The sequence below is a fragment of the Pan troglodytes genome, chromosome 5, assembly GCF_028858775.2.
Source record: "Pan troglodytes isolate AG18354 chromosome 5, NHGRI_mPanTro3-v2.0_pri, whole genome shotgun sequence".
NCBI classification, from domain to species: domain Eukaryota; kingdom Metazoa; phylum Chordata; class Mammalia; order Primates; family Hominidae; genus Pan; species Pan troglodytes.
In genome coordinates, this window is record NC_072403.2 from 80,927,950 (window position 1) to 80,948,419 (window position 20,470).

Sequence of the window (20,470 nt, forward strand, 5' to 3'; positions counted from 1 at the left end):
CTCACAATGTCCTGAAACTATCCTTTACAACACTGCCATGTAATTGATTTATCTAGCATGTAATTCATGGTTTATTTCTAGGGGTTCTTTCTCTAAAATATGAGCTCGATAAGGTCTTGCTCAGTATTTAGTTTGTTCACTGTTTTATGTACCCCATCTCCTAGCACAATGTATTGCATCTTTGAGTGATCAATAAATATTTTTGAAGAAATAAGTGAATCAAAAGATATACTGGAGGCCAGGCATAGTGGCTCACGCCTGTAATCCCAGCACTTTGGGAGGCCAAGGCAGGTGGATCACCTAAGGTTAGGATTTTGAGACCAGCCTGACCAACATGGTAAAACCCTGTCTCTACTAAAAATACAAAAATTATTTTGGGGTGTGGTGGCAGGCACCTGTAATTCCAACTACTCAGGAGGCTGAGGCAAGAGAACTGCTTGAACCTGGGAGGCAGAGGTTGTAGTCAGCTGGGATCATGCCATTACACTCCAGCCTGGACAACAGAGCAAGAGTCCCTCTCCAAATGAAAAAAAAAAAAGATATGCTGGATATATAAAATAAAATAAAAGTGGGAAAATAAGGTAATAATATTTGGGGAGTTAATAAAATCTCATGCTGGTGTGACCTTCCATTGTATTCATTCATAGTCCATTGATTGGGGTTCATCTTCAAGGGTGGTTTTACCAGGTACTTTCTGTACAGCCTGTCCTATTGGAAGATATCCTCATGCTGTCTCTTTTTCTGCTTTGGTAGTTGATGGACAGTGGCAAGAGTGGAGTTCGTGGAGCCAGTGCTCAGTAACGTGCTCGAATGGGACTCAGCAGAGAAGCCGGCAGTGCACTGCAGCTGCCCATGGAGGCTCCGAATGCAGAGGGCCATGGGCAGAAAGCAGAGAGTGCTATAACCCTGAATGTACAGGTAGGGCTTGATTCCTGCATATCATGGGCACTCGTACCATGTAAAGGGCACGTTATAAAATGTGTCAGAACTATGCCAGAGGGTCATGAAAGAAGATAATCATTATATATATATATGTGTGTGTGTGTGTATACATGTATTTATTAATGAAGCCGATTATACCAGAATTTATTCTAATGTATGCCATGCTAATAAAGTAATAAAATTCAGGTGATGAACTACGAATACATTTGAGGAAGTTTAGCACTGAGCTTGCACTTTTTACACTTTTTTACACTGTTCTTCACAATGCTCTATATTTGACCTGTAAGTTAAATATTTGAATAAGGTTTATTCACAGTAGTAGATTAACAAAAATGGAAGGGGTAGTAACATTCTCAGATTTTAAAATTTTTAAAGGAGTGTGTGGTAGATGACTGACATTGACCATGAAACATTTCTTTCAGCCAATGGTCAGTGGAATCAGTGGGGTCATTGGAGTGGTTGTTCCAAGTCCTGTGATGGCGGCTGGGAAAGGCGAGTAAGGACCTGTCAGGGTGCAGTGATAACAGGGCAGCAATGTGAAGGAACGGGCGAAGAAGTGAGAAGATGCAGTGAGCAGCGATGCCCTGGTGAGAATGAACCCAAATTATTCCAAAAGAAACATTTCATAACGTGAAAAAAAAAAAAGATTTAAAAATATTGTCATTGGTTAAGGGTCATATTCCTCAACTAAAGAACTACTAATGATAGGTGGCAATTTACTTGTTTCTGTACTATGTGGGGCATCCCTTGTTTATGTGTCACAGAATCGTTCCATGTGAAATATTTGTTTGTGGAGAATACAAAACAAGTTGCCTTAGGATATATATACTGGAAATGTAAAGACATAAGAAATGAATGAGAAGATAAAGAAGTGTCGCTGACATTCAGATGCTTTTAAGTTCTGTTGCTAATTACTCTGACCTTGATGTGTGACCTTGATTATCTACATTTACTTGCGTTTGCCCCATTTTTCATTGGCAAAGGAAATTCCTATGAGGAATGCATTTTAAAATGAAAGTATAAAGTCTTAATTGCTAATGAAAAAATGAAAGTCCTGCTACATTAAAAGATTTTACATATAAGCAGAGAAAATAATGAAAGGTCAGAAACTGCCCAGATTATACAGCACATATTTTACAGGATCATTTAGAACAAAAACTCCTTCCTAATCATGTGTACCTTCCATTAAAATATTATTGACACACTGAGGACTCAATAAGTAAGTGAAAGTCAGGATTTTAGAATGAGATCCTAAGAAAAATATTATAAGTATACTAAAGATGTGATAGGACAGAATTTTAAAATTTGACAATATAGTGCCAACGTGCTGAACCTAGAGAATTTGAAGACCCACTTAGAGTCCTGTTGCTGGTAGTAACTCTGTGAGCAAGCTGACTGATCTCTCTGGCTGTCTGATTCCTGGGGGTACAGTGAGTACAGCTGGTTGTGAGATCTTTGAGGTTCCTTTTCAGTTCAGAATGCTATGAATTTCTGCCTTTATCTCACATGATTGTTTCAACTTAGAAAAACCAAGGTATTCTAAGAGCTATCCAGGAGTCAAAGCTTTGTATTTTTCCAAAGTTAGTATTATAAAGACTTCTCACAGTACAACACTAAGAATAACAACAGAACTGGATTTTAAGAGTAACAATATGTCAGTTGGAGTTTTGTGGGGGCTTAAAAAAGATCGAAAATTAGGGCCAGGCATGTTGGCTCATACCTGTAAACCCAGCACTTTGGGAGGCTGAGGCAGATAAATCACCTGAGGTCAGGAGTTCGAGACCAGCCTGGCCAACGTGGCGAAACCCCGTCTCTACTAAAAATACAAAAATTAGCCGGCCGTGGTGGCATGCACCTGTAATCCCAGCTACGCAGGAGGCTGAGGAAGGAGAATAGCTTGAACCCAGGAGGTGGAGGTTGCAGTTAGCCGAGATTGCACCACTGCACTGCAGCCTGCATGACGGAGCAAGACTCTGTCTCGAAAAAAAAAAAAAAATCTAAAATTACTTTTGTTAATTCTTAACACCATATGAATTCAATATGATAAAAAGTAACCAGCATGCAGGGTTGTTAAGAGGATGATACCTATTCAGATTACCACTGTGAAATTCTTCCAGTGCTGCGTAAGAAGAATTAAGATGTATTAAACAAAAACATTTATTTTGCCTAGGGAGAAATTTCACAGAATAGTAAGCATAATTAAATCAACCCCTTCAATATTTGATGTTATCTAAACCAGTCTGGGCATACCACAGTTCTTAACTGGTCTTTTAAAATTGTCTTTCATCTGCATATATAGAGCCAAGATAGTACTGCTGCAATCAAATTTACAGAGATTGCCACCTGCTGTTTGAAAAACATTTTACAGATCTATTTATGAAAAAGATAGTGTACCTTATTTGCCAGGCTTGTTTGCTGGCTTTCATGACTTAAGGCAGGTTAAAAAAATATCACATAAAACTAAAAAAAAAATTATATACACTACACATTTTTGTTATTATTAACATTTTCATTTTACTCTTTTCAATTATATGAGATGAAAATAACCATAAATTACTTACAAGCATATAGATACCATTTTCATAATTAAAAAGAATTCTTGAATCAGCTAAATAATTTAAACATCACTACTTATACAGGGGCAAAGAAAAATAAATAAATATATGTGTGTGTGTGTGTGTGTGTGTGTATGTGTACATATACACCAAGCTTTTGAATATATCCTTGTCTGGTGCATTTATATAAACAAAAATTGCATTGTCCATCAGAAATTGTGTGTGACTGTTAATTTCAAAAATACCTCTGCTTTCTTAGAGAATTTTTTTAATTTACAAAAGGGGTTTTTCTTTTATATTAATTATTTAACTTTTTATGTGCAGTCACATCATCCCCAAATTATTTTATCAAGTTTTTGATAACTGTTTTCCATATTGTATTTGATTTATATACTGGAGTTCCAACTCTGTTCAATGTCCTCTCTGTAGTCAAGGTGTATTACTGTTGTGATTATGAGTATAGCGTTCCTAATTTCAGCCATTATATTGCTTCAAATTTACACACTGACAATATAAATTGAGAAAACTTTCAAATTACCATAACATTTTTCTAAGGCATCTTTGTCTTTGTGTTAACAACAAAGCTTCAACAATTTTTTTAAACAATATGCTTTTTCTAGTATTATTTTTAGTCTATTCATTCTTAATTTTTCTTCAAGTTGCTGAAAACAACTACTATTTATTTTATACTTCACTTAATTTGGAGTCAAAACAAATTAATCAAGTTTACTAAGAGGCCTTTTGTTGTCAGGAAGGAGAAATATATATGAACATCTTTGTTTGAATAATTAATGAAAATAATGATTAATCATCTGGATCTAATCTAAAGCTGTTATAATGTCTACTGAAAATGAAAAATAAAACTATTTTCCCCTCAAGATTAGGATATTTCTTTGCTGGTAGATAGATAAAATAAAAGTATTAAAAATGTCATCATTGATGACAAAAAATATATTTCTTTTGTTTTCATAAAAAATAATTGTAGAAATAAGAAAACATTTTTAAAAAATAATGCTAGTTGGGCTATAGAATAGCTACAGGGAAGATAATAAGTGGTCCAATTTTTAAATTGGTCAGACTCACCAGATAATGGTTTCATTTATCTCAATCTCATTGTGTATCCTCAGGCTTTGAAGGTTAAAATGGTAAGATGGTAATAGCTCCCCTAATTTTATTAATTGCTACAATGTCATACATAATATTTTTTAGGTTTTTAGTTTGATTTTCACCCCAATATTCCCCTGGTTAATAATATTCAGAAAGCAAGTGTTACTGCTGGATTGTCCTAAGTTTACATTCTAGCTTCGTAGGAACCACTTTGCCCTGCTCCCAGGAGAAGGGCTTGCTACTTCTATAACTCCAATTCTAGGATCATTACTCTTTAGTCATTAACTGCTAAGTTGGAACCTACCATTTACACGTAAAAATTACACTTTATTTATACATAAAATTTCCTTCTTGGAACCACAGCTGCTTTGTCTGTAAGTGGTGGGTGAGGCCTCCAGGTTAAATGTGCTGATAAACACTTGTGAAGTAAGTCAGCCATATCATAAATGTATACAATATTAGCAACTTAGACCAGAAATGTAGGAATTATTGTGATGTTTATCTATAAATATTCATACTAAAGGAGGGCAGCCGTAGTGTTGGTAATGCAAAATTTGTCTTGAACACTGTAATACACTTGTATTAGGATTTGGTGCCCTATAATATAGCGAATGTGATCCCCATCCCCACCCTGCTTACGAGAAATGTGATTCTGGAAGTGACGGTTCCTTATTTGTATAAGGTTGCTCTCCGACAGGATTATGCCTCCTCTGGAGACCAGGAGAGTCTTCCTTTGGTCTCTAAGTAATTGTCTTTTAACTTAGCTTCAGTAGGAAAGAAGAAGAACAAAGCTTGCCTACTTTGCACTCCTATCTTCTTTTGAGTGCCTCCCTCATTGTCCAAAGCAGTGCTTCCCAAACTTCAGTGTACATAGGAATCATCCAGAGAGCCTGTTAAAACACAGATTCCTGAGCCAGACCCCCCAGCCATTCTGACTCAGTAGGTCTTGAATGAGCCTGAGAATCTGCATTTTTATGAAGGTCTCAGGTGATGCTGAAGATGCTGGTCTGCAAATCATCTTTTCAGTTGCACTAACTTATAGTAAAAATAATAATGATAAGGTGATAAAATTAACAAAGAAGTGGAATACAGTCCTCTACCTCTGTTCCACTGGAGAAAGTTGAAATATCACCTCAACAAAATTGCAAATTTTTATTTTTTTCATCCTTTTTCATAAACGATGAGGGATTCTTTCTGGAATTGGTTGATAATGAAAACACAATTCATTTTGAATGCCTCTAGCCAACTCATGTTTCAGCCAAAATAAGATCTCTTTACAGCAGTCATTTAAAGAAAAATAGGACTATTAACTAGCTGTTGTGCACAAAGAAAGATGGTTTAGTCATTATCCAACTCTCAGTTCTCCAATCCTCATTTTTCCTGTACCACGAAGAGCAGGAGAAACAACTTGGGTATCATTTGAACAAGTCTGATGTAAAACCAGGCACTGCCAGGACACAGATCTGCAGTCCTGATGTTGTCAGCACCAGCATCTCTCTTCCTGAGCAGTATAGTTTCCCTGCCTCTTATCCCCCACAGGTATTAGCTAATTAGCTAATATATACACATACACGTATAAAATACTTGGTGTGGGGATGGTGTCATGGAGGAATATGAGGTCTTAGCTCACTTTGACTTATTTTCTCCTCAGGTTCCAGTTAGTAGAATAGTGAACTAATCACTACTGATACAAATATTTTTGTCTTTGAGAGAAATTTAATAAGTTAGATTCTTCTAAACTAAACTCTTGAACCACTCAATTTTAAGACTGAATGTAATCATTATTAGAAACCCAAATATGTCAGCATAAAATTTGCATTTCTTTTCTAAAGAGAAAATACACTACTCCATAATGAAATATTTGCATACAAATTGACACTTGCTTTACCTTGTTCATTTCAAACCAAGTTTAAGCACAAACAGTACTTTTTAAAGCTCCTATTTCATTGGAATTTATATTATTTAATTAAACACAAATAGTACTTTTTAAAGCTCCTATTCCTTTGGAATTTATATTATTTTCTGCTTTCAGATATTATCTGTATACTCTTTAAGGAATTATGTTATTACCTGTTGCATTCTTCAAAAGATTAAAGCACGTTTTGACTGCATATTTTTGGGAATAGCAAATTAGGCCCTACTCAAGTGTCCATACCAGTTGTTCACCTAAAACCAACCACTGAGTTTAATGGTGACAGTAGGTGGCACTAGGTATTGACTCCTTTAATATTAAATGTTCTATTTGTTCTTGCCAAGTCACTTCAGATAAATAGTAAAAAGCAGGAAAATGAGTTAGAACTTGAAGATATCCCATAGACGAGAGAGACCACCTGTTGCTTTTAATAAATACCTAAAATAGTATCCAATCTTCTCAAAAAGGATGAGTTTTACCACCTATTTTAGTCTACAGTTCTGCAGCAAATCAAGCTGAGTTGTATGGGCAGACTTGGGGAAGAACCGCTGAGATCTAAAAGAATTAATAACAGATAGTACTACTGTGGCTACAGTATGTATACCAGATGCCCATTATTCAAACCTGTTGCTATGGAGATAATTATTGTCATAATTCATTTTATCAGATTTTCTTCAGATGAGACTTTGATCAAACTCCTACAGTTTCTGCCATGAATTGCTTAAAAAGCAATTTTCTGTAATCTTATATTACCCTACCTTGTTCAATTTAGAAATAATTTAGCAACATGCTGATCATTCTCAAATTGAAAAGAAAAATTTAAGCACCACCTTTTACTATTTTTTTATTTATTCTTTTCATCCCTTATTGTTTTTCTGGGAAAAAATAAACTTTAGGAACTGTTTAACAATTATTTTAAATTAAGAGATTTAAAATTACTTTTAAACCTTTTTTGAGCTTAATGTTTACCAAGACACTAAATCTGAATATTGGTCTTTGATGTTTCTCATCAACACTTATTTTTCTCACCTTGTGTATCCTGACATATGAATGACCTAAGACTCTGCCCCAGCACTCTTCTCTTTTGTTGATCTCTCTCTCATCAACTATAGCCTCTGTGAGCAACACCCATGAATGTACCTTTATGTCTAATCACTCACAAAAACCTGATAAAGCTTTCCTACCTGGGACTCAATTCAGACTCTGGGTAACAGGGGGAAACTTTTCTCTGATCACCAGATCCTCTGTGACATCAGGAGTGATTCCTCATTCTAGCAATCCCTGTTCCAGATGGAGTCCATCATGGTATTTCTCTCAGTGGCCCTACTTTCACTTCCTCCTGCCACCAGCTTCCAGTAAGGGAGGAGCAGTGCAGCAGGAAGAGCCTGAACTATGGAGTCCAACAAAGTACCGACTTGGGCCTTGATGTCCTCATTTATAAAATAGGGATAATAATATGTGCTGCAGAAGATTATTTCAAGGATGAAATGCTGGAGCTAATTAGGATCATCAAGTGGCAGTTCATGTACTCTGTCTGTTACCCATATTATGACAACACCTGCCTTCTCTAATCTCTTCCACACAGATTTATCTGATTATTCTCTCTTCTTTATAGCCTTGTTCTTATGACTTGCTTGCTCAAAAACTTCCGTGGCTTTTCATTACTGGCCAAATTTCATCCTACTGGGATCCTTGAGATTCTAATATTTCTATCAGCTTCACTAGCTTTCCAATGTTATCTCATTCTACTCATTTATGATATATATTTTAATATACATTTGTTCATATGTGATAGAATCAAGCAGATGCAGCCTCTGGTTTCTGAATACAGGGGTGCATATTCTCCCCTTATGGTGCTGTTTGCACTGTTATTCACTTGGGCTCCCCTAAAGTCCCTGTCCGCTCTCTTATCCTCATCTGTTGATAGGGGAGAATTTGGGAGCCCATCCATTAAAAGATGTCTGCTCTCCTAATAATTCTTTCTCCCACAATCTCATAAGTGTCCTTTCTTCTTTGAACCCCTATAAATTTGTTTGATATTTCCTTATTATATAGTATTATTATTATATGATTATATCTGTTGAAATTCCAGCTCATTGCAGATGAACCATCTGTTCTCAGCCTTCTGATTCCCTGATTCTTCACTGAGCCTAGTTAAATATAATAGGTCAAGCCCTTTTGAATGTTTTTATTTCATAGCATAAAAGCTATAACTAATGAAAACATTTATATAAAAGCATATGAATAAAAAGTTTGCAATGACTCTGATGTTAATGTCTTACATTTCATGACCTTTCAGTGTTTCAAAAGTCTGTTCAATGGACTGATTTACTGGAAGAGCATTTCTATCACATATGTGATTTTGTATACTGTAGTTATAAATTGTGGTATGATTCATCTTTCTTTGGAAATAAGTAATTGAGATATGGGAGGTAGGAAAAATATATGTTTCTATAGCGAGTTGTTCAGTTTCTCCAAATCTCAGCCCAGCTTATTATTTTAAGCCAGAGCTTCTCAAGGCAGTTCTACCCTGTCATGGGAGGATTTGTCCCAACTGTGCCCAAATAGTGGTTCCTAAAGCCTCAGAGCAACTGACAAGGCAGGAGACTGTGACTAGTGGTCTCCAGTCTTCAGTACCCTTGCCTACTTCTCCCAGTGTGCCTCCAAATACTATCATTTCTACATACGCTATGACCTAGAGAAGGCTAAGACTCACTGTCGTCTTTGGCTGTTCCTAAGGTAATACAGAATCTTAGTAAACGTAACTTTCCAGCAAAATGTTGAGCATACCCCAGTATAAAATTCAGTATAACTAAAAGTTAGTAAATAGCTTTTTAGAGTTATTCCTCAAAGTTAGTTAGCTAATTTTTAAAATTAACTTTGTTATCAGGTTGAAACTAGAGTGACCTTGTCTGCTAAGTTTAAATATAAAATTATGCAATAATAATACAGAATTTGCTTATGAGTATGTATATAAAACACTGTCCACCAGGTACTTAAACAATCTGCAATATATACCATTTGCTAATAAATTGAAAGTTCATGGTTTGCTAACTTCCAGACTTAAAAACAAATATTTGCAAAATGTATAAATAACTTGTTTACCACCATAACAATAAAAAGACTCCTCTGCTTAGAGAAGAGGTAAACTTCTCTGAGAATGGACTCAGCTATTTGATTGACCGTAGGTCCATCATCTCTTAGCTTAGTGGCCTCAGGCTAAACACGAAACACTTTCTGTCTTGACTTCCTCATGTTTAAAATGAGAATAACAATTCTGTTCACAAGGTTATAAGAATTCTGTGAATTAAAATATATAACACAGTAAGAAGAATAACTCATAATGTTATGTAAATATTGCTGATATAATTGTATGTTGTTTCCATTTGAGACAGATTAAAACCATTTCCTATATGAGGAATGCTGTTATGAAACACACTTCATAAACACTCTTCTTTTTCCCACAGACCTTAGCAGCAGCATGAATTCTTCACATGAGTAGGTACCACCTTGGAAATGAGAGCTGTAAGTCATTGAGCACAGACACTGGATCCGTCTTGTTTTCCTCTGCATCCTTCAGAACAGGGAATTCCCCAAACACAAGAATTCATGAATTGCCAACAAGCGAATTTTGAAATGTGGGGTCTTGAGTAGTACATGTTTTTCTTTTTGTGTGTGTATATCAGCTCTATAGTTTAGAATCAATTTCTTTTTAATGCTGAAATTCTAGCATATGGGGTAAAAACTAATTTTCCACACAAAATTGATTTAAGCCCTGTATCATTTCTGCTCTTCTTAAGAGACAGAAAATCAGTTTGAATAGAGAGATTAACAGCTAATCACTAGGTAATTGCTACCTTACTTTAAGGGGCATGCTAACTACATACTTGTGACTTCAAGTATAGTTGTATCTTACAAGTGGATTTTTATATCTTTGCACTAGTAATAGCAAACAGTGAGATCTTTGAGCTGATGAACAAAGTTACTATTCCTTTTAGCTAAGGTATAAAAAGAGAGAATCTTTCCTATTGCTGCACAATCGTATGCTTTTATGTTCAGTCTAGAGAGTAGCCTCAGCTAGTTTATTTTCTAATTTACAAAACACACACACGTGCCATTAAACAGAAAAAATAATTAAAACAAATCTCTATCTCTAGCTTGTTTTCTTCTGGAGGTTGGATTCCATCATATATATCAATTAACTTTTTTATAATACCTATATGTGCCTAGATATGTCAAACTCAAAACTATTTTCAGCATCTCCTCCCCCAAGTCATCTCTTCCTCATATGTTGTAGTTCAGGGTCTAGCTAGCACATAAGATATCCTTCCTGGAAACCTGAGTTCTGTCTTTTATTTCTTTATCCTCCTCACCTCTTACATACAATCAGCCATAGTGCTGAGCCCATTCTACCTCCTAAATAAATTTTGAATTAATCTACATCCTATGATTCTTCATCCCTTCCCTAATTACATCATTTAGATTGTGGTAGGCCTCCCTGTCTCCAGCTCTCTTTCTTTCAATCCTTTCTCCAAACTGCAGGCATAGCAAGCTTTTAAAACATTGTCATAAATTTCCCTTGCCCCTAACATAAAGTCAAGATCCCTGCTTACCTCATCATATATTACCCCTCCTCCTGCTGAATCACCCACCTCTACTTATCCCCAACTTTACACTTTACCCTTTCTGAAACGGTCACCTTCTTGGTTATTCCCAGGTCTCTTTGCTCCCTGGATTTTCCCACATGTGGTTCCCATGACACACTCTCCCCTTCTTCATTGGTGGAGTGCTGCTTCTCCTTTACACCTCAACCTGGACATCCCTCTGGAAATCTTCCACTGACACACTCTTCCCTAAGGTACTCCCAGAGCAGCCAGGGCTTCTCAGCTTAGAGTGGGCATCCTGTGTACTGTAATTCCTCAAATTATCATCTTTATGACCATTTTAGGAGTCAAGAGACATCGACTATTCTTACTTAGCCTTTTCTATGTGTAGTATTTAACAAGGTGACTGGGATATGATGGGTGCCCAGTAAATATTTGTTGAATGAATGAATTCTATAAGTGGCACTGAGAAGTACCTAGAAAGATCCCACTACTGGGGAATTCATAAAGATGAGATGGCAGAAAATCAATTGTTATTTTAATGTCTAAAGCTATTTTGCTTTTGGTATAAGCATAAATGGACCTATTTTCTGAGATAGACTCTTCAAAGAATGCCAAGTCACCTTTGTTAAAATATTTAAAGCAGCTGTACCATTTGACATTATTACTAAAAAGCTGAAAACCCTGGACCAGTTTGCACCTGTGAATCTATGATTCCCCTGCCATCTTCCTTTTTAAAAATAATAATAATTTGTGTAGTGGATTTCTGTCTCCAAGAAGCACAATGAATCCAAGGCTTCATAAATTTACTGTGGAACAAAACAAAAAGTTGTTGACATCTCTAGGTTTAAAAAATTATTGATTTTTGCTTTTCATTTTGTTTGGCTGTTTGTAGGCAGACCAAACTGATAGTCATTAAGAAGATAAAATTCAGTAATAGAAAGATGTGGTTGGTCAAAGGAAAACAACTATTTAATCAGCTTCTTCCTGAACCAGAGTGAGGATGTGTGTAGGGCACATTGGGGGATTCTAAAAAACGGTCCTATAGGATCTTAGTAAGTCAGATATAGCCCTCCAAGGCCAAACTTAGTCATTACATGATACCCTGGAAACATCCTTTGACTAATTTTTAAGGTAACTGTAGTAGCTAACCTCCCTATCTTTCTGCTCCTAACTGGACACGGCTATCTACTGCTAGAGGATCCACCCCCCACCTCCATCCCCACCCCACACACAACGTCTACAGTATTTTTGCAAAATCATCTTCATTCTCTGCGATCTTAAGAAATAGGGTAATTCAAAAACAGATCTAGCCAAAAGAGAAAAATAAATCAGCTAAAAACATGTATAGATGTTACAAGGTGACAGGAAAGTGCTTTGGAGAAAGATAAAGGAGAGGAAGGGGTGGGAGTGTTTGAGGGGCAGTCAGTGGGGTCTGAGAATGTGAGGTTTGAGAAAAGATTGAAGGCGGGAAAGACATGAGTCATGCAGACATGTTTGAGGGGGAGGAGGCGGGGGATAGTCAAGGCAGAAAGAACCTGCACACAAGCTCTGAGGTTGCAGTCGGCCTGTAGTACTGAAGAAGGGTGGAGAAGGCCTGCGCAGCTGGTGGGAAGCTGTGAGAGTGGAGCAGGGAAGAGGAGAGGTAAGCTGTAACTGATGCTAGTTTTATCATTAAACATTGTACTTGCATGAAGAGAGGACGTTTTATTTTTCCCCAACTAGTTGCCTTAAAAAAAAAAAAAATGAAACATTGACTTATTTCACATATTTACTCTTACTCCCCACCTTGATTTTTAACCCATCAGATTCCGCAGCCGGCCCGGTAAACATTTCACCCTACTGGCTCACTAGTGCCATCTAGTGGCTAAGGTTTGCAATGACCCCATTTTCTAACCACACATTTGACCGTGGGGGAGGGGCAGGGAGCAACGAAGTACCTTTTGCCAGAATAATACTAAGTGTGAAAAACTTTCTGATACCCCGACAGGGAAATGAAGAAGTTCATGATACAAATTGAATCTTCGTTTTCTTATGTCACGACGGAATCAGGAAATCTAGTATTCAACTATAGCAACAGGTTTTATGAAATGTGTTTCAAAGTTCACCAATGGAACTAAAGGAAATTTGAATTTCAAAGCGTTGAAAACCAAAAAGATAGTACAAGTGAAGCAAAAGTGAAAGATTATAAATGAAGAGATAATGAGGGAGATAATGAACAGAAGTGGGATGTATGGATGGAGCAAAAAGAATAATCAAATATGACAGTCAGATTAGATTAACTACTGCCATGTCATTATTAAAAACGGACGAGTCGTTGTATCTAGAATTCAATTATGTAATAACCTATTCATGACGTATTTTTTGAACTTTAACATTTGTTCTAATTCTCCTTCTTTTAGTATTCTATAATAGTTTTTGGTTGGCATTTATAGAAACATGAATATCATTTATTACAGTAGTGTCCAACATAGTCGTTATTTCAATTTAAATGTACATTAACTAAAATTAAATAAAATCCAAAATTCACTTCTCAATTGCACTAGCCACATTTTCCTAGCACCTACCATATTGAACAGTGAAAATATAAAATATTTCTATCATTGAAAAAATTTTATTGGACAGTGCTGGTATGTTATTTCCCCAGTAAAAGTGATTTCTTTAATGAAAGTGTTTTGAACACCTACTGTACACTAGATACCACTGGAGTTCATTACAACAGATTAAAAAGATAAAGTAAAACCTGGCTAGTCTAAAAAGCAACACTGGGGAATTGGGGAGGTTCACAGATATAACCAAGTATTTTCAATCTGTTGTGAGAAGGGCTATAATATTCATATATTCAATAACTGAGATATTAGGAAAGAGTTATTGGAGAATACATCATTTAAGCAGCATTTTAAGGATAAATAGGAATTTTACCCCTCAAAATAAGGATATCCATGGGTTTCACATCTGTGGATTGAACCAACCACAGATCAAAAATATTCAGGAAAATTAACTGTGTGGCTGCTGCATAGGAGAGTAAATATGAGCCGTGATGGGAATGGTAGGCTACGGCCCGTATGAGCAGGGCCTTTGGATCACACTAAGCACAGCTATCTTAGTTCTTTCTGTATTATCCTGTCAGTACTGGAGAAGCATGGGAGGGTTTTAAGCAGAAAATTGTGGGATTAAACTTTATCTTAGAGATTACTCTTTTGATGTGGCATGAAAATTGGATTAAGGGGGCAGATGGAGGAGAGCAGTACCACTTACTACCCAGCTCCTCAACTCAGGAAGCAAGCATCATCCTTGACTCCTTTGTCTTCCTAAATTCTCACATAGTTTTGTCTACCTCTTCAATTTACCTTGTATCCACCAATTTTTCTCATCTTTAGTCTAATCATCCTACCTAAAGCCATCAATGTTTCAGGGTTGAAGCACTGCACTGGTCTCCTCCACGGCATTGGCCATCTAATCTACCCACAGAAGGCAAACTATCTTAAAATTTAAAATTGAATCATTTCACTTGTTTAGAACCCTTCAATGGCTGCCCATGTGGCCCTATAGGCTCTAATCATGGCCTCTCTCACCAGACCATTACTCTACACTTGGTCTTACTCTTCTCCTTCCAGCCCTGCTGAACTCGATGCTCCAAGCTCTTCCTTGCTTCAAGGCCTTTGCACAAACTGTTTTCTCTGCCTGGAGCATTTATTGTACCGCACACTGCCAGTTTTAATTATATGTCACTTTCTCCAGGAAGCCTTCCTTGATTCTTCAGTTTTTAGGTTAAAATAGCACCTTGTACTTACTGTTTGAAGTGCTCATCATAATTGTACTCAAGTAATTCTTTGTTTCACCTTGCCTCCTCCCTTTGACTAAAAGAATGTCTAGGTAGACTACTTTTCTTTTCTTCTTTCTTTTTTTTTTTTTTTTAATGGAGTCTCGATCTGTCACCCAGGCTGGAGTGCAGTGACACGATCTTGGCTCACTGCAAACCCTGCCTCCCGGGTTCAAGCAATTCTTCTGCTTCAGCCTCCTAAGTAGCTGGGACTACAGGTGCACGCCACCACGCCCAGCTAATTGTTGTATTTTTAGTAGAGATGGGGTTTCATCAGGCTGCTCTTGAACTCCCGACCTCATGATCTGCCCGCCTCGGCCTCCCACAGTGCTGGGATTACAGGCATGAGCCACTGTGCCCGTCCCAGACTGCATTTCTTATGCACCATTGGTTCTTCTAAAGCAGGGCCTAGCACCATGTTACATTAACAGGGCCTAGCTCTAGCACATATTAGGTAAAAATGTAGCCTAGCACATGTTAGTGCTAACACAGGTCCTAGGACACAGGCCCAGCACATGTGAGGTAAGTGCATGAAATAACCAATGAGGTTGTTCCCCTAATTTAACCAGGACAGAATGAATGCCTGGGTGAGTGGTGGAGGTAAAATCATGGAAGGTTAAGAGTAAGATAAGGATGACTAGAAGATGGATCCAATGGTTTTAGTTATGGGAACAAGATTGTAGTACCATTAGCAGAGTTAGGAAATGCAAGGAGAGGAAACAAGCAGCATTGTGGAGAATAATACTGGGAATTGAAGTGTGAGCAGCTTCACCTGAGATTTCTTTGGAATAGCCAAGTAAAAAATGCCCCTCAGAAACTGGCTATGCCAGCCTAAACCCAAGAAAGATAGCTGAACCAAAGAAACACATATAATTGGCCGTCAGTATTCATGGGTTTCATCTCTGTGGATTGAACCAACCACAAATCAAAAATATTCAGAAAAAAATGACATCTGTATTGGACATGTACAAAGTTTTTTCTAGTCATTATTTCCTAAACAATACAGTATAGCAACTATTTATATAGCATTTACATTGAGTTAAGTATTATAAATAGTATATAGATGTCTTACGGTACAGTCATACCTTGGTTCCAGGACCCTGTGTCTACTAAAATCCTGTCTACTCAATGCCTGCAGACCACCCTGCAGAATCTGTGTGTTGGAAAAGTCTGCCCTTCTTAGATGCAGGTCTCACATCTTGCCAATATCGTATTTTCAATAAGTGTTTAGTTGAAAAAAATCCACATATAAGTGGACCCATGCAGCTCAAACCTGTGTTGTTCAAGGATTAACTGTATACAGGAGGAAGAGCGTAGGTTACACGCAAATACTGTACCATTTTATGTCAGGGAGTTGAGCATCAGTGAATTTTGGTATCTGCAGGAGATCCTGGTACAAATCCCCCATAGAGGACAGGGATGACTGTATGTGTTCCTAATACATAGTGGAAGTAGAAGGCATGTGTCCAGGCATGACTGCCATATAGCAAGAAAAGTGTGGGATCAGAAACCAACTGATTACGTACTTATTGAGGCTCCAACATTTACTAACTTTTCTTCTTTTCCACCGCTTCCCCTTCATTGGCATTAATCTGGGCACCACGAGTTTCATAGCAGTACCTTCCCTCACCACTGTCTGGTCTCTGGGCTTTGCCTTTTCTTCCTGACACTGCTGCTGCTCTCCTTAGGAGACACTTCCAAGGACCTCTGTGGCCCGCTGGTGGGAGGCAGGATGGGGCAGCAGGGCCAGGAGCATGTGCTCTCCAAAGGGTGGGGGCACAGATGCAACAGGCAGTGAAGTAGCTCTGGCTTGCTAACCTTTGGGACCAGTGTGGGAATGTGTGGTTATTGGTGCTTCACTACTGGTGGATGCTGTATCTCTTAGTTTATTTTCCTGTTGTTTCTATTCCCAAGATATTGAAGGAGTTAGCCCTACCTAGTGGCTGCCCCTACTCTCACTTGAGTTGTAGATTTTTTTGTGATTAGTTTTATTTTATTATTTTATATTTTTGATTTATGATAGGTCCTCTCCTACTCATCACCACCATTCCCAAGCCAAACTGTGACAAATCCAGTTCTTGTGTCCTGGGAAAGGGCCTTGCCAACCTCAGCACAGCTCTCCTGCCCCATTTAACAGCCCAGGTGCTTTGATGGAGCCAGGAGGGCATGGCCAGGCTCCCGAATGGGGAGGGTTTGGAGCACCTGGCAAAATGACTCCTCCCCATCCAACCTCCCCCCCCTGCACTCAGTTTCTCCTCTGGATTCAATATGTAATAAAGTTTGGAATTTGAAGAAGAAAAGTAGTTCATTTGCTTCTCTGTGCTTCTGTTTTCCCATGTGATAAATAAGGATCATAGTCACCTCTAACTCATAGGTGCTAACTCATAGGTGGTTGGGAGAGAGCAAATGTGTCCATGCATGTAAAACTCTCCAAAAGGACTTAATAAATACTAATATGATTATATTACTATTATTAATATGTTTGAAATTATCCAAGAAAAACATTTAACGTAAGGAAGAAGTAAGGTATGAATGATTCTGAGAAGGACACAAAGAATGAGACAAAGAAAGAATGCTCTGAGGGGTTGGTGGAGGAGTGTTGGAGAATGGCTTAAGATGCTGAAGAAAGTATTTCCAAGAAGGTGAGAAAAGTCAAAATATAGTGGTACAGACAAGGCCCAGACTGTGTGAGACTAAGATGAGGTTTGTTGGTAGATCATTGGTAAGGTTAGGAGGAGACAGCTTATGAAAATGGGGCTGGTGAAGGTTGAATTAACTGCTAAACCCTCCACCAAGCAAAGAGGACACAAATTGAAAACATTGCCTATGTGTTTTAATGGGAACCTGGAATAAATAAATGAATATATATTTATATATACTCAGAGGGAGATAACTATCTTAAACAATTCAAGGTCGTGAAGAGTATATGTGGGAAAAGAAAAGGAAGATGACTGAGGAGTGTGGATTCTAGGATCCAGTCCTGCTGACACCTCCACCAGCTCTGTCTCCTTAGACAAGCTTCCTCTTTTTGGGCCTTTGTGTCTTCATCTGTAAAGAGGAAGGAGTTGGAATAGTTGATCTTCAGTGACACTGTCAGCTTTGTAATACCCATGTGTTCAAACCATTCATCTTATCTTGGGTAATTACTATTTTTTAAATATTATTTCAAGATTTAATTTGTCAACTTGTATTCTTCCCCTACTGATAACTATAAGGTAATTTAATGAGTTCGTAAATTCTGAAATGGAATTGGTATCAGTAGAATGATGATTATCATGGATTAAATATTATATTATTCTGCAAGGAATATGTTTCTCCCAAGAAATCACACTCCTGTGTTTATTTAGGTACTTAGTATTTTAAGATCCTCACTTATTTATCAAGGTATTTATAAAACATATATTCATTTATTTATTTATTCAATTTTGAGCAACTTCATGTGGCAAACACACCATTAGGTACAAGTGATACAGAGGTGAGTAGATCCAAACAAGATCCCTAGCAAATAGTGAAGTCTGATATATGAACATGTAAGTGACAATTTTGTATGAAAAGCACAACAGTGTGTGTGTCTAGAGAAGGGACTAATATTCTTTCATATGGGAACAAGATGTCACTTTTAACACAGTATAGATAGACCTCATTCTTTCACTAGTATTTTGCATTTCATTATATTACAGTTAAACATCTGTTATTTTTGAAGTTATTTTTAATTTTCTTGCTCAATAATTAAATTGAGATTTTGAATATAATATGACAAAAAGATCAAATTGGTATATTTTTACTGCTATCATTGCTTTTAGTTGAAGAGGTAAAAAGTTATGTATTTTTACTCTTTATGCTTATTTATTTTTAACATTTAATAGTTAATAATTTTAATATGCCTTTTTGTTTGTTGGAAGTCACTTTTTTGTATAACATCCTAAAATATTATAAATATTATTATTGATATGCCTGAATATGTTCAACTTGTAGGCAAATCCAAATGACCTCTATAAATAGTCTACGCAGTAAGCAGTTCAAAAAGAAATTACAATTCTGTAAATACTTTGTAGATACTGAAAGGAAATCTGATGGGTTTTTATCTATGTTTATGCCACTAACATTTCAGTAAACAATATACATTAAAGCAAATGAAAGAGCCTGTGCATGGTGGCTCAATTCTATAATCCTGGCACTTTGGGAGAAGCTCAAGATGAGCCTGGCAACATAAGGAGACCCTTTCTCTACGTAGAATTAAAACAAAAAATCGGCCAGATGTGGCAACACATGTCTGTAGTCCTAGTTACTCAAGAGACTAAGGAGGGAGGATGGCTTGAGCCCAGTAGTTTGAGGCTGCACAGTGAGCTAGGATCATGCCAGTGCACTCCAGCCTGGGCAACAGAGTGAGACCCCGTCTCTAAAAAAAAGAAAGAAAAAAAAAGAAAACTAAAGAGCTCTGCAGTTAGAGAGGTGCCTTTGACAATTGTTTATTGCCAAAATTTTTTAAACACTACTGACATTCAAGTCCCTTTGTTTAAAATTGCAGCACCTTATGAAATATGCCCTGAGGATTATCTGATGTCGATGGTGTGGAAAAGAACTCCAGCAGGCGACTTGGCATTCAATCAATGTCCCCTGAATGCCACAGGTACAGTAGGATGACCCACCCAAACCCTAGTGATAATCCCCATCCAAGAACAGCATGCAGTGTTGGTTTATGAAGTCATGTTTTTGTCTTATATCCATAAATAAGTCTGTCCAATAAGCAAATAATGAAACAATTTTAGTAAAGTGCTTCGTAAATGAAGCCAATGAAGAGATATAGAAAATATTGCTGGTGTAATTGTTTCTCAGTGTGACTAATATGCATTATAAAAATAATCAAAATATCAATTTCATGTGCATGTTTTTTAAAGAAAAAAAAAGTACAAACTTAATTTTAGCCTGATTCCCAGCTAAGTGTGATGCCTTCAAGCATCCCTATTATAAAGCTTCTCTCTGTTCTTTGTGACACACAGGCACCACTAGCAGACGCTGCTCTCTCAGTCTTCATGGAGTGGCCTTCTGGGAACAGCCGAGCTTTGCAAGATGCATATCAAATGAGTACAGACACTTGCAGCATTCAGTAGGTGCAAAGCCAGCTTTAGTACTTGCTCTGTTTATTTTTTGCTAATGATCACTGTGTGAGAATTTAACCTTCTGCTGTACAATCAAATCAGTAACATCTCTAAAAAAGAAATGCCTGAAGGAGAAAGCAATGTGATAGCTAATTTTTATAGGTCAGTGCTAAATTGTTTTGTTCCTAGGACTTGGGTTTTTATGGATCCTGCTATTTAAATGAAAGAACCCTTTGTCTAGTGGGGGAAAGGCCTGAGCAAAATCTGTTATTCAGTTTTACCCATAAAAGTTAAACATATGCATTGTGGTTGGCTTAAGTCTGTGTTAAATACTTATTTTAAAATATCATACATTTTAAAATTAAATTATTTAAATTTGCAGTAGTTGGACAGTGATAAAGCTGTGTCACTTAGCTATCAAATTTCTC

General features: G+C 37.1%; 1 protein-coding gene across 5 annotated transcripts in view; it reads left to right on the forward strand.

The window, feature by feature from the left end:
- The window catches only part of ADGRB3 (adhesion G protein-coupled receptor B3), a 753,008-nt gene that overhangs the window by 319,591 nt on the left and 412,947 nt on the right, over positions 1–20,470 (forward strand). For all 5 annotated transcript variants that reach the window (XM_016955757.3, XM_054686001.1, XM_054686002.1 and 2 more), the window contains 4 exons: positions 754–918; positions 1,365–1,529; positions 19,472–19,573; positions 19,944–20,050. In XM_016955757.3, the coding sequence (XP_016811246.2) occupies positions 754–918; positions 1,365–1,529; positions 19,472–19,573; positions 19,944–20,050 (539 nt within the window). The remainder of the gene's footprint in view (positions 1–753; positions 919–1,364; positions 1,530–19,471; positions 19,574–19,943; positions 20,051–20,470) is intronic.